The 13,912-nt window shown below is 36.3% G+C and overlaps 1 protein-coding gene across 6 annotated transcripts in view; it reads left to right on the plus strand.

Moving 5' to 3' along the window:
- The window catches only part of ZDHHC15 (zinc finger DHHC-type palmitoyltransferase 15), a 149,214-nt gene that overhangs the window by 82,176 nt on the left and 53,126 nt on the right, over positions 1-13,912 (plus strand). For all 6 annotated transcript variants that reach the window (XR_004297480.1, XM_032387845.1, XM_032387846.1 and 3 more), the window contains exons 4-7: positions 3,749-3,869; positions 6,715-6,784; positions 9,298-9,330; positions 10,079-10,199. Coding sequence is in view for 5 of the 6 variants with exons in the window: in XM_032387845.1 (XP_032243736.1) it covers positions 3,749-3,869; positions 6,715-6,784; positions 9,298-9,330; positions 10,079-10,199 (345 nt within the window). In the remaining variant the exon portion in view is untranslated. The remainder of the gene's footprint in view (positions 1-3,748; positions 3,870-6,714; positions 6,785-9,297; positions 9,331-10,078; positions 10,200-13,912) is intronic.

Genomic DNA, 13,912 nt, shown 5'->3' on the forward strand with positions numbered 1-13,912 from the left:
AAAACAAAGAGAGAGAGAGAAGTGAGGAACACATTCTCTAACCAGTGAAAGTAGGCAAGGAAAAAAAAGGCATCCAAATTGGATAGAAAAAAGTAAAATTACCTCTGTTCACAAATAGTATGATCTTATATGTCAAAAAACCCTAAAGATCCTCCCAAAAAACCTGTTAGAAGTAATAAATTAATTCAGCAAAATTGCAGGATACAAAATCAACACACAGCAATCAGTTGCATTTCTATATACGAACAATGAATAATCAGAAAAATTAAAACAATTACATTTACTATCATGAAAAAAATAAAATACTTAGGAATAAATTTCATCAAGGAGGTGAAAATCTCAGTACACTGAAAACTAAAAACTGTTGCTAAAAGCAATTAGATACAAATAAATGGAAAGACAGCTCATGTTCATGGATTGGAAAAATTAATATTGTTAAGAATGTCATCACTACCCAAAGTAGTCTACAGATTTGATGCAGTCTCTATCAAAATCCCAATGATATTTTTGCATAAATAGAAAATTCCATCTTAAAATTCATATGAAATCTCAAGGGACCCCAAATAGCTAAAATAATCTTGAAAAAGAACAAAGTTGCAGGTCTCACTTATTCATTTCTAAACTTACTACAAAGCTACAGTAATCAAAACAGTGTGGTACAGATACAAAGACTAATGGAATAGAAGTAAGAGCCTACTAATAAACCCTCACATATATGGTCAGGTGATTTTTGAAAAGGGTATCAAGACCATTCAATGGGGAAAAGATGGTCTTTTCAACAAATGGTACTGGGAAAACTGGACATGCACATGCAAAATAATGAAGTTGGACCCTTACACCATATACAAAAATTAGCTCAAATGGAAAGCTACAGAACCTTTAGAAAAAAATATGGGGGGGGTGCCTGGGTGGCTCAGTTGGTTAAGCATCTGTCTTTGGCTCAGGTCATGATCTCAGGGTCTTGGGATTGAGCCCCCATTGGACTCCCTGCTCAGCGGGTAGTCTGCTTCTCACTCTCTCTCAATCTCAAGTAAATAAATAAATAAATAATCTTTAGGAAAAAAACATAGGGAATAAGTTTCATGACATTGGATCTGGCAATGATTTCTTGGACATGACATCAAAAGCAAAGGAAACAAAAGTAAAGGTAAACTGGACTACATTAAAATTTAAACTTCTGGACATCAAGCCACAACCAACAGAGTAAAAAGGTAACCTAAGGAATGGGAGAAAATGTTCACAAATTATATACTCAATAAATGTCAAGTATCCAGAATATATAAAGATTCTTACAACTCAACAACAAAAAGACAAACAACCCAACTAATAAATGGGCAAATGATTTGACTAGACATTTCTCTAAAGAATATATGTGAATGGCCAACAAGCACATGAAAAGATGATTGACATCATTAGTCAATAGAGAAATGTAAATCAAGACTACAGTGAGATACCACTTCACACCCACTAAGAAGTCCAAAATATAAATACATACATACGTACATATATATGTACATACATACAGAAAAGAGAGAGAGAGAGAGAAAGAAGGAAGGGAGGGAGGGAGAGAACAAGTGTTAATGTGGATGTGGGAAATTCTGAATCCTCATATATTGCTACTGGGAATGTAAAATGGTACAGCTGGTGTGGAAGACAGTTTTTCAGTTTCTCATAAAGTTAAATATAAAATTATCTTGTGATCCAGCAATTCTATTCCTAGGTATATACTCAAATTGAAAACAGGTGTTCAAAAGTTATACACAATTGTTCATAGAGCACTAGTCACTATGGCCAGAAGATGGAAATGGAATATCCATCAACAGATGAATAGATAAACCAAGGGTGGTATGTCCATAAATGGAATATTATCCAGGTATAACAAGGCGTGCATTACTGATACATGCCACAGCCTGGATGAACCTTGAAAAACGCTAATTGAAAGACACCAGACACCAAAGACCACATATTGTTTGATACCATTTGTATGCAATATCCAGAAAGGAAGGAAATCTAATGAGACAGGAAGTAGATTAATGGTTGCTAGGATCTGGGGATGGGGGAAATAAGGAATTATAGCTCAATGCATATGGGGTTTCCTTTTGAGGTGATGAAAATATTCTGGAAGTAGATAGTGGTGATGGCTGCCCAACACTGTGAATGTACTAAATGCCACTGTGTACACTATGAAATGTGCACTTTAAAATGGAATTTTATGTTATGTGAATTTTAGCTCAATAGAAATAATTGTCCCCTCCACCCTATTTAGGAAGCTTATAGGCCAATAGAAAGGCTGAATGGTTGGGAATTTTGTAGGCCTAAATTTACTGGGTGGGATGATGGTAAGATTTAGATAAGAACTGCAAATGTCTAACACTTAAGACCACATCTTCATCATTTTTAATTGGTAAAAAGAAAAGGTGAGTCTTTGGGGACTATTTGATAGCCATGATATTCATTTCACTAATACCAAATACATCCCAATCTATCACCCATTGCCCACCCAAAATGTGTTTACCGGTTCATTGCATTCTAATCCTCAGAAAGGCTTGGTTAGTGCCAGAAATAGGGCATCCAAACATGACATCTTATTCCAATCCAAAACTTACTTGTTGAATAGCCACAAGGTTTTCATCACATACTAGCAGTAACAACCCTGCCTCTGCCTTTCAAGCAGGTACAGTATGCCACACAAAAGTTATATTCCCCAGGACAGCCCCCAAATTAGAGGACTGTTCCAAGTGCTACTTTTAATTATCAAAATTAAAAGGAATTGGTTAAAACTTTATACTACAAACTAGAATAGTTAAAATTTAAAATGATAGTATAAAATATTTTTAAATGATTTAAGAAATTAGACTTGTAAAAGAAACTTTTAATTATTATACAGTACTTATACCAATCTTATGAAGTAGGTATTATTTCCTCTATTTTCCAGATGAATAAACTTGGGTTGAGAGTGTCCGATTTTCCAAAGTGATTTTTTAACTATTAAGTGGAAGAGATGAGGTTTAAACCCCCAAAATCTGATCACAGATCCTTTTCTTTTTCACCTCTGCCTACCTTTTGGCCCAGACAGAAGAAAGCTTTCAAGTCTGTGTTACTTTGGAAAATTGTTGACATATCTTTTGCAAGATTAGCAAAGTGTGGTGCCAACATTGGCGATAAGCTTCATACCAGACTAAAAATTTCTGCAATAGTAAGAATACCCAAATTTCTACTCATTTGCGAGCTTAGAATATAGTGTCACAAGCAGTCTCATCCAGCTTCTCTAAGAGTGTAACCTATGAAAAATACCTACAACTTAATAACAATCATAGTTAATCATCAACAGGGTCCTGGCAGCAAGGTATCATACATATGTATATAACATCGTATTATGGTATAATGGAGTGGAAAGGGCACAAGTCTTGGAATCAGGTGAACTGGGTTTGGAGGAATCAGGTGAACTGGGTTTGGAGCTTAGTTTTGCCACATACTAGTTAGTGAGTATAACCATGGACAAAGTACTTAATCTTGCTAAGTTTTCTTTATTTATAAAACAACACTACCTATCACGTGGACTTATGAAGATTGAGATAAAAGCCAGATAAAATAATTAAGATAATTATGCTGAGAAAGTTATAAGCCAAATTGGTACCTAGACTTCAAGGGTAGATAACAAATATTTTCACCTAAATAGTTATTGTTGTTTTTAACATTTTCTGTGAACCTTGGAAAATAAAGTCTCGCCTCTTACTTCTGCTTCTAGTTCCACTTGTCCTATTCAGACAAGGAACGCTACGAAAATGAAGAGAGACCTGAGGTCCAGAAGCAGATGCTCATCGATATGGCCAAAAAGCTACCGGTTTACACAAGAACTGGGAGTGGAGGTCAGTTCATCCAAAGTCACCTAGAGAAATGGCAAGTCACCTTTTGAGATCGGCAAGGACCTCAAAAAGGCTAAGTCATATATATCCACAGGCTCATCTGTATAGCTAGCACTGGAGTCTACCACTAACATTTTGCTATGTTACATTATCATATATCTGTCCACAAATCCATCCCTCATCCATCATCCATCAAGCCATCTTATTTTTTCATACATTTCAAACTAAGTAGCAAATATCAGTACACATCTACCTAAATATTTTATCATTCTTTTTTGAGTGAAATTTGCATACAAAGACACATACAAATCTTAAGTGTGCTGTTCAGTGTTTTGACAGATGTACACATCTGTGTAACTAAAACCTCTATAAACATTACCACATGCCGAGAAAGTTCTCTCATGCTCCTTCCCAGTCACTCCCACCAACCACCACCAAGGCAACCACTATTCTGATAGTTTTCCATCATAGATTAGTTTTACCACTCTAGAATTTTATATAAATGTAATCATACAGTATTACTGTTGTGTCTGGCTTCTTTTATTTAGCATAATATTTTGAGATTCCTTCACATTTCTGTGTATTTTATTCCTTTTATTGCTGAGTAGTATTTCATTGTATGAATATATCATAGTTTGTTTATCCATTCACCAGTAGATGCACATTTGGTGTTTCCAGTGCTTAGCTATCATGAGTAAATCTGCTATGAATATTCTTGTATAAGTATTTGTGCAGAGATACGTCATCTTTCTTGGGTAAATGTCCACTATGGAGTTTTACTCTTAGTTTTCATCTGTATGACTAAAATAGTACTAGCTGAACAAGTTCTCCACCTTTCAAAATTTGAAACTCAAACCTCTTTTGACAAGTCATCCTAATGTTCCTAATAAGGAAGACTGTGTTTCAAGGCTTTGGGAATTATACTGTTAGACATTTATGTTCATCTGTTTATCATTTATTTATTCAGTTATCATTTATTAAGATCCTGTGTGGCAATTGGGGGAATTTTAGTATGATCTGGGTATTAGATATTAAGGACTTACTATTAATTTTGTTAGAGCATTGATGTCATGGTAGTCATGATTTTTTAAAAGTCTTCATGCATACTGAAATATGGTGAAAAGTAGACAGGAAATTGTTTGTAGTAAACAGAATGATGGCTAGAAGAGATTGGTTACAAACTAAAGGTGTATGGGATGAATTAGACCCAAGATAAATTTTGTTTGATCTCTAATGTATCATTCAAAACTTTGTATTTGTTACTGATTTTTAACAACTAGAATATTTCCACATGAAAGTCCTTATTTTTGGCTTCTCCTGAAAACTCGGACACTCTGGCAATATTCAGTCTGCATTTTCACATGGCAAAAACTAGCTAAAGCTGAGTAGTAGCCACACTCTTTAAATAAGGCATGCATTCTCAGGTTCCCTCACAGTCTCCAACTGGCTGCTTCACTCACTACTCACTAGTCTCTGGACCCTTGAATCATTTGTTGGCAGCCCTATGATATAGAGAAGGCTTCTCTGAGGAAATATCTTTTGGTTTGAGACCTGAATAATAAAAACCAGCAGGAAGTAAAGAGCAGAGGAACTGGCATCCCAGGCAGAAGGTACTGCAGGTACAAAAGGCCCTTAGACAGGAGCAAGCTTGCAGTATTAGAAGAACAGCCAGCCAGCCATGTGACTGGAGTATAGCAGGTGGAGAGTGATACCAGTTAAAACTGAAGAGGCAAGCAGAGGCCAGATGATACAGGCCATGGTAAGGAGTTTGGATTTTATTCTAATGGTGTTGGAAGTCCACTGAAGATTTTAAGTAAAAAGTGATATAATCTGATTTACATTTTAACAGATCATCTGGCTATTCTATAGAGAACATATTATGGGGAACAAGAATGAAAGAGTAAATAATTAGGCATCTGTTGCTGTCATCTAAATGAGAGATAATGGTGGCTTAAACTGGGCAATGATATTACTGTATCTTTAAAAACATGCTGAATGAATTAAACATGCATGTTCCTCTCCCTTTTTCTTTGCCTCGATTATAACCATACTTTTGTCATCCCCCCCATTGCTAGACATAAACACAAACTGCTGAATTAGCAGTCCATTATGCTAAATCAATTATATATGCTTAATGTACACTTCAGATGGAATATTATATTAGCTCAAATTATTTATGATTTTAGTTGTTTCACTTAATAATAATTACATTAAACACAGTCATACTGTATTGATGAACAGAGAGAAAATGAGAAGAAAAGGAAAATGCCTTTCATTAAGGGAAATAAAGAAAGGAAGGAGAGAAGGAAGGAAGAGGGAGGGAGAATTTTTTTTATATCAGACTTATAGAGTGAAGAGAACCCTGAGTGAAATAAGGGGTCAGAAAAACTATAGTGGTCACAGTCCTGCCACTCACTTGCTGTGTGATCTTGTGTAAGTCACTTGATATGGCTCAAGTCTTTACTTCCTTCATCTGTGAAATGGTCAACTGAATTAATTGTTTTCATATCGGAAAGTTGGAGTAAACAGAATCTGAATGGTTTTCCCAAGATCACTCAAGCAGTTGACAGCATAATTTGTTTTATAATACCAAATCTTATTATCAGATATCCAGATATGAAAACTTTTCCCTTTACCTTCATCCCCCAAAAGGTGCCTTCAAGATTGATCTAACAAGGAAAAAAAATACATACCACAATTCTCTTCTGTGATCTGCCTTTTTCTTGGTAACTTGAGATGAGCTTGACTACCTGTAATCGGTGTATAACAAGACATCCAGATAGGCTAGTAAGATATATGGTGTCATATTGAGCCCTAACCAATGCTAACCACCTTATTTTTCCTATAGCTGTTAGATTCTGTGACCGGTGCCATTTGATCAAGCCTGATCGCTGCCACCACTGCTCTGTCTGTGCCATGTAAGTGACATCCATATTTCCCCTGGGCTGAGCTTGGACAACAACCTGACTGATCCTAACATGTGACCATGCCTAGATAAGAGCATTTCCTTTCAATCATAATGAACACATGCCACATATCCTCTTAGAATGACGATTATTCAAACTATTCTAAAGATAGGAAAGAGATATAAAACTCCATTTTAAAAATAAATGTTCGGGGTGCCTGGGTGGCTCAGTCGGTTGAGCGTCCGACTCTTGATTTTGGCTCAGGTCATGATCTCAGGGTCCTGGGATGGAGCCCCAGGTCAGGTTCCACGCTCAGTGGGGAGTCTGCTTCTCCCCCTCTCCCTCTGCTCCTCCCCCTGCTCACACTCTCTCTGTCAAATAAAACTTTTTTAAAAAATTAAAAAATGGGGCGCCTGGGTGGCTCAGTCGGTTAAGCATCTGCCTTCAACTCAGGCCATAATCATGGGGTCCTGGGATTGAGCCCTGCATTGGGCTCCCTGCTCAGCGGGGAGCCTGCTTCTCTCTCTACCTCTGCTGCCCCCCCTGCTTCTGCTCCCTCTCTCGTATGTTCTCTCTCTCAAATAAATTTAAAAAAATCTTTAAAAATAAATAAATAAATAAAAATTTTAAAAATTAAAAAATAAAAATAAATGTTCTGTCTCAGAACAGTTTAGATTTATAGAATTATTGTGATGATAGTTCTCATATGTCCTACATCCAGTTTCCCCTATTATCAACATCTTACATTAATATGATGCGTTTGTTACAACTAATGAACCAACATCAATACATTATTTTTAATTGAAGTCCATACTCTGTTTAGAATTCCTCAGTTTTTCTTTAATGTTCTTTTTCTTTTCTAAGATCCCATCTAGGATACCACATTACATTTAGTTGGTATGTCTTCCCAGGTTCTTTTAGCTCTTACAGTTTCTCAGACTTTACTTGTTTTTGATAACCATGACAGTTTTTAGGATTTTAGGATTAATGATCAAGTATTTTGTAGAATATTCCTCAGTTGGGATTTGTCTGATATTTTTCTCATGATTAGACTTGGGTACTGTGTTTTGGGTAGGAAGAGCATAGAGGTAAAATACCATTATCATTGTATTGTATCAAGGACACATATTATGAACATGACTTATCACTGTAATATTAATCTTGATCATCTGGCTGAGGTAGTGTTTGTCAGATTTCTCTAATGTAAATTTACTCTTCCTCTGCTGCTTCCTTTACCCTTTGGAAGGAAGTCACTATGTATAGCCCAAACTAAAGGAATGGAAAATTATGCTCCCCCTCCTTGAAGGCAGAATATCTACATAAATTGTTTGGAATTCTTCTGCTTGAGAGATTTGACTCTTCTCCCTTATTTGTTTATTTGTTTCTTTATTTGTTTATTATTCATATAACTATATAGGCATGGATAATCACTTTATATTTTGGGTTATACCTCAGTACCACTTTATTTTGTTACTCGAATTATTCCAGCTTTGTAAAGTCACATCTGTATGTTAATAAATATAATCTTCATGTCCTTCTTCTTGGGTGTTATGTTCCACCCGTATTTCTCTTACTATTGATTCAGAGAGATCTGCCAAAAGATCAGAAATAGCCAAAGTAAAATAAATAAATCACGAGAGTAGTAATTAGTAATTTTTTTATTTTTTTAAAGATTTTATTTATTTATTTGAGAGAGAGAGCACAAGCAGGGGAGGGGCAGAGGGAAAGAGAGAAGCAGGCTCCTGGCTGAGCAGGGAGCCCAACGCGGGGCTCGATCCCAGGATCCCAGGATCATGAACTGAGCTGAAGGCAGACAATCGACTGAGCCACCCAGGGGCCCCTAATTAGTAAAATTTTATTGTGTACACACCAGAAAGACAGTTTGCAAACCAGGAGCACTCAAACCAAAACATAAAATGAGGCTTGAGATATATTGTTATAAAACAGCTTATATAGTGAGAAAACAAGGCCTTTTTATTCTTCACAGTGGTTAGAATATTCAGAATTTTCTTAAATGTTAGAGAATTGGTCAGTGGTTACTTTATATCAACCTTAGAAAACAGTTTAAATTTTACTAATGATTTCCAGAGGCATAAGCAAGAAATGACCCAGGTCAAGTCAGTCTTATAAAATAAGCTAAATTAAGCTTTGCTTGTATGACTAAACTGGTTTTGTCAGCTTGAGAAATTTTCAAGGATGGTCTCCATTTGTCTTTTATTTTAACAGACTGTAGCCATATGTTTTCTTCTGTATTTTTATTAATCTGTATATTGAGCAAAATGAGGGGAGATATCTTAGACTTCTAGGCATGTAACTTGCTGCCGATATAATCCTATAAAGTGTTGTGATTGGCTCATCCAAGAAATAACTGAGAACAAAATAATTTTGCAGTAGCTTATAGTGGAAATCTAGGAATGAGTGTACTGGTACCATGTAAAAATACTGGTGAGACTTGAGTTCAATTATGAGGTATTACTTCATTTCCGTAGCTCCACTTATCACACTGTATTTTGTTTCTTTTGTAGGTGTGTATTAAAAATGGACCATCACTGTCCTTGGTATGTCCCTTTGATTCATGTCTTTATTCTGAAAGGGTCAAAGTTGCTCAAAATGCCTATTTTCCTAAGCATAGTTGTAACATGTTTGTTTCTCTAACCATAAATCACTGGGTCTTGTATATACATGGGGGACAGGGCAGGCATAACATTTTAAAGCAAAAATAAATATACCACCAAAGGTATGGTAGTGAATTCCTGAGCTCACAAAACTAATGGTCTTTTGTCCATTAGCTTTAGTAATTGGGTGTAGTAATGAAATCAAGCACAAATAGTTCTCTTCTTTGACATTATACAATTAAGTTCTGTTTTTAGTTGTCTTGATGTTTGAAATATTCTAGATCGTTAACTTCAGCAATTCTCCATATTTTGTATGTCTGACCTAGAGAACCAGTCTGAAACCATCTAACTACAAAGAGAACATGCCACACTGTACTAAGTGTAGCTGTTGAGATTATAATAGGTTTTTAGCATCCAAGATTCAGGTTTTCTTGGGTGGGTCAGGAACCAGTCCAGAACTATTAAGTAGGCCAGGTGTCTCTATGCCGTAAATGAAAAGAGAAACAAGTGAGACATGAACTTGTTTTTCTAGTCTGTTTCTATTAAGGGACTTCTATTCTGTTGAGTTTCTACACAACACATAATGAAGCAGCAAGAATAACGTCCTTTCATTGCTTTGTTCATTTATGTATCAGTGTGTTCTCAATCAATGGATCCTGATTTCAAATTATTTTCTTTTTTTTTTTTTTAGGGTTAATAATTGCATTGGATTTTCCAACTACAAATTCTTTCTTCAGTTCTTAGCTTATTCTGTTCTCTACTGCCTGTACATTGCTACAACAGTCTTCAACTATTTCATCAAATACTGGAGAGTAAGTTAAATAACCCTGAAAGGTCACCCCCAAAACACACATCTGTGACATTTTTCAACTTTCCTTTTTACATTTTGAAATAGCTAATACTAAGGTAACCAGAAAGGAAGCCACCAAAAACAAGTTTCCCATGTGGAATATTCTGAGATTTAGGAGTTTGTTATTTAAGGATTCCACTTAAATTTCTGTCATACATGAGAATCTTGTTAAGACCTTTGGGAACCTAACCTCTTGACTCTTAGTGATTCTTTACAATGTATTTACCTAGTCAAGTTTAAAATATCCACTTCTTACCAATTATAGATTTTTAAAATGTTGAAACTAATTTTGAATCTCTAGTTTCCTAAGAAAAATGCTAACAAAATATTCCCTCATTGTCAGAAAATACTTTCTCATTTCCTGTTCAAAGGAGAGTTGCAAAATTCCTACTGGACAAAAAGATTCATTGACTCATCTTTGCACATGAGCAAAATGAAATGGGGAGTCTTATTTGAGCTTTGTATGACAAACACTGGGTTGGGAATTAGAAAAACTGAGTTCTAATACTGGCTCTGTTACCTGCTTCCCTGGGTTCTAATACTGGCTCTGTTATCTGCTTCCCTGGCTCATTGCCAAGGTCAAATGAAACATATGTTGAAAGGTAAAGTACTTTTACCTTCTTAATGATTTTGATGATTATAGTGAAATCTAAAAGAGAATTTCACATTTCTTCTACTTGAAGATTTCAACCATATCCCATCTATTTCCAAACGAATTGAAGGCAGATTTTTACTTTACATATGTGTGTGGGGTCTGGCAGCAGTATAGTGAATTTTTTTTTATTTCATGTCAGTGGACTCCAGAAGATATCCCTTCCCCACAATTCCAGTACAGTAGTTAAAATATCATAACCTTCCATGATGAGGGTTGTCCAAACTGAACCTAAATAGCAAAAGACAGATGTGGGCAGAGCTATTAGTAATTACTGAAGGAATTGTACAGGAGCCCATATAATAGGAATATCTCACGTCAAGTGAAGAGGTAAAACAACAGGGAAAGAATGTGAATCCTGTGACCAGACTAAAGATTATAATAAAGTGGAGAACAAAGAAAGACAGGCAGTGAGAACCTAAATACCTGAGAGTAGTTAAATTATTAATTAGTGCTTTGATCCCTACTAGTGTAGAAAATATAGTATAAAAAATTATAGTGATATGTGCTTTCCATTTTCCCAACTTTCTTAATCAATTCAGATGTTTAATAACTTTAAGAATCAGGAATTATGGGGTGCCTGGGTGGCTCAGTCAGTTAAGTGTCTGCCTTCGGCTCAGGTCATGATCCCAGGGCCCTGGGATCGAGTCCCGCATTGGGCTCCCTGCTCAGCAGAGAGTCTGCTTCTCCCCCTGCCACTACCCACCCTCCGGCTTGTGCACTCTCTCATGTGCACTCTCTCTCTCTCTCAAATAAATAAATAAGAATCAGGAATTATATAATGTACATCAAAATCTTCAACTCAGGGACACCTGGGTGGCTCAGTTGGTTAAGCCTCTGCCTTTGGCTCAGATCATGATCCCAGGGTCCTGGGATCTAGCCCTTCATCAGGTTCCTTGCTCAGCGGGGAGCCTGCTTCTCCCTCTGCCCCTTCCCCGGCTCATGCTCGCTCTCTCTCTCTCTGACGAATAAATAAAATCTTTAAAAAAAATCTTCAACTCAGAGATACAAAAATATAAGCAGAAATGAAGTTTTCTCATAAATTTTCCCCAAATACAAAATGATTCATTATCTTGGCATCTCTTCTTTGGCTCCTTTCCACATCTCAGGATCTCTTATCTATTGCTCAGGTTTTCATGACCTGTTTGGCATCCCATTCACACACTGAGCTACTACCCTGAATGTAAAGAAAATCTACTGTATCCAATTCAGCAGAGAAAGTGTCAGCCTCCTCTTCACTACAGACCTTACTTGGTCTTCAACAGAGTAGCTACTGTTTAAGAACTCATAACGGAGTAAACAATGTTGCATTTTACACATTTTGCCTTGGCCCTCCAACTCAGTCACTCATCAAATACCACAATGCCATCCAGGTGCTGTACACTTTTTTTTTCATTCTTGAAAGATAATATTTGGATGTGAATTAATTACCAAAAATATGCCAGTATTCACGAGCACAAGATGAGCATAGCCTTGTCTTTTTCCTATTCCCTCATTTTTTCTCTAAAATAGATTAGCTCATGCCTGACAGATGGGATGTAAGAAAACCTGTCTTGGCTTGCTCTCATAATGAAAAGGGCATTGATGATTCAGAAAAATGCTTCTATGCAGTCTCTCCAGCCAGAAAGCACTTTGGGGTGGTTTAGAGATGGCTTTCTCAATTTAAATTGAGTCTCACCTTAAAATAAAAAGTAAACACTGCCATATATTTTAAAAACCATGTATCAAGGTGACTAGCGGTTCTCCTAAGAACAGCAACCTCCGTTTGTATGATACTTTACCATTTTCAAAGCACTTTCATATCTATTATTTCATCTTCTCCTCACCACAACCTTATAAAGTACACAAAACAGGAATTGTAGTCTCATTTAAAAATGATAAAACTGGGGCTCATAGTAGTTAAGTGACTTGCTCAGGATTACCTAGCTTGTAAGTTTCAGTCAGGACTGGAGGCTATCTGACCCTAAGCCCAGAGATCTTAAACACTATACCATATCCTACTGCCCATTATGGTCCTGCAATAGAGAAGCTATAGCTCCTTTGGAATAAAGAATTCAGAAGACAATGATCAGGTCATGTTTTTCCTCCATATATTAAGTTGAAGAGTAGCTACTTTGATAGGAAATTGATCTTTTACCCTATGAAAAAAGTAGTAATATACACCTTCCACACTGGGCCATGAATCTCTTCACAGAGACTATGAATTATTTTAGAACCAAGATAGTAGTATTATTCTACCAGTATTCCCCTGAACTGTTTCTGGTGGTTATTGCTTTGAGTAATTTAGCTTGGTTATCTCCCGGGAAGGTAATTTCAAACACAGGGCCATCAACCTCTTCTAACAAAAAAAAAGGGGGGGGGGGTACTTTATCAAGGGATATCCTTTGGCAGACAAAAGACAGTTCTACAAGAGTAATTAGGGGAGGAAAAGACTTCCAGCTTAGCTACCCAGGGTGTGAACTGACTTTCTGTCTGTCCCTCTTGCCTAGACATTTCCTATTGCCCATTTAAATATGAAAGATAAGAAGTAAAATAAATGTAAGCTTTAAAAGCTTTAACAAACATACTCAAAAAGTAGAGATTATGAAAGCAAAAACCTAGCTAGGCAAAACCCACTACAAAACAATATATAAATTTTTTCCTATAAACTCAAAACAAAACAAACACAAGCCAATCAAATTTAGTTTGGGAGCTTAGGCCAAGATTTTGTGGAAGGATCATTTCAGAAAGGAGCTTCAGATGAAGTTTTCTGAAGGTTGAAGTCCTTGAGGTAACTATGTCCTGGGGTGCTCTACCCCCATGTAAATTTTACCCAGACTACTCGTCTGACTGACTGACTTCCCCTTATCTTCGTCCTTCAAACATATATACTCCGAAAGATCCCCAATATTTCCTTACATCAAAATGAATAAAAATCTTCTCTAAGAAAAAAATCCATGCTATCTGAATTTTCCAAGTGTTTCCAAGTCTTAATTTTTTCCTTCCAAATTGAAGTAGAACCAGTTCCTAATGTTAAAGTCCAC

Source organism: Phoca vitulina, unplaced genomic scaffold (assembly GCF_004348235.1).
Source record: "Phoca vitulina isolate PV1807 unplaced genomic scaffold, GSC_HSeal_1.0 scaffold51, whole genome shotgun sequence".
In the NCBI taxonomy this organism is placed as follows: domain Eukaryota; kingdom Metazoa; phylum Chordata; class Mammalia; order Carnivora; family Phocidae; genus Phoca; species Phoca vitulina.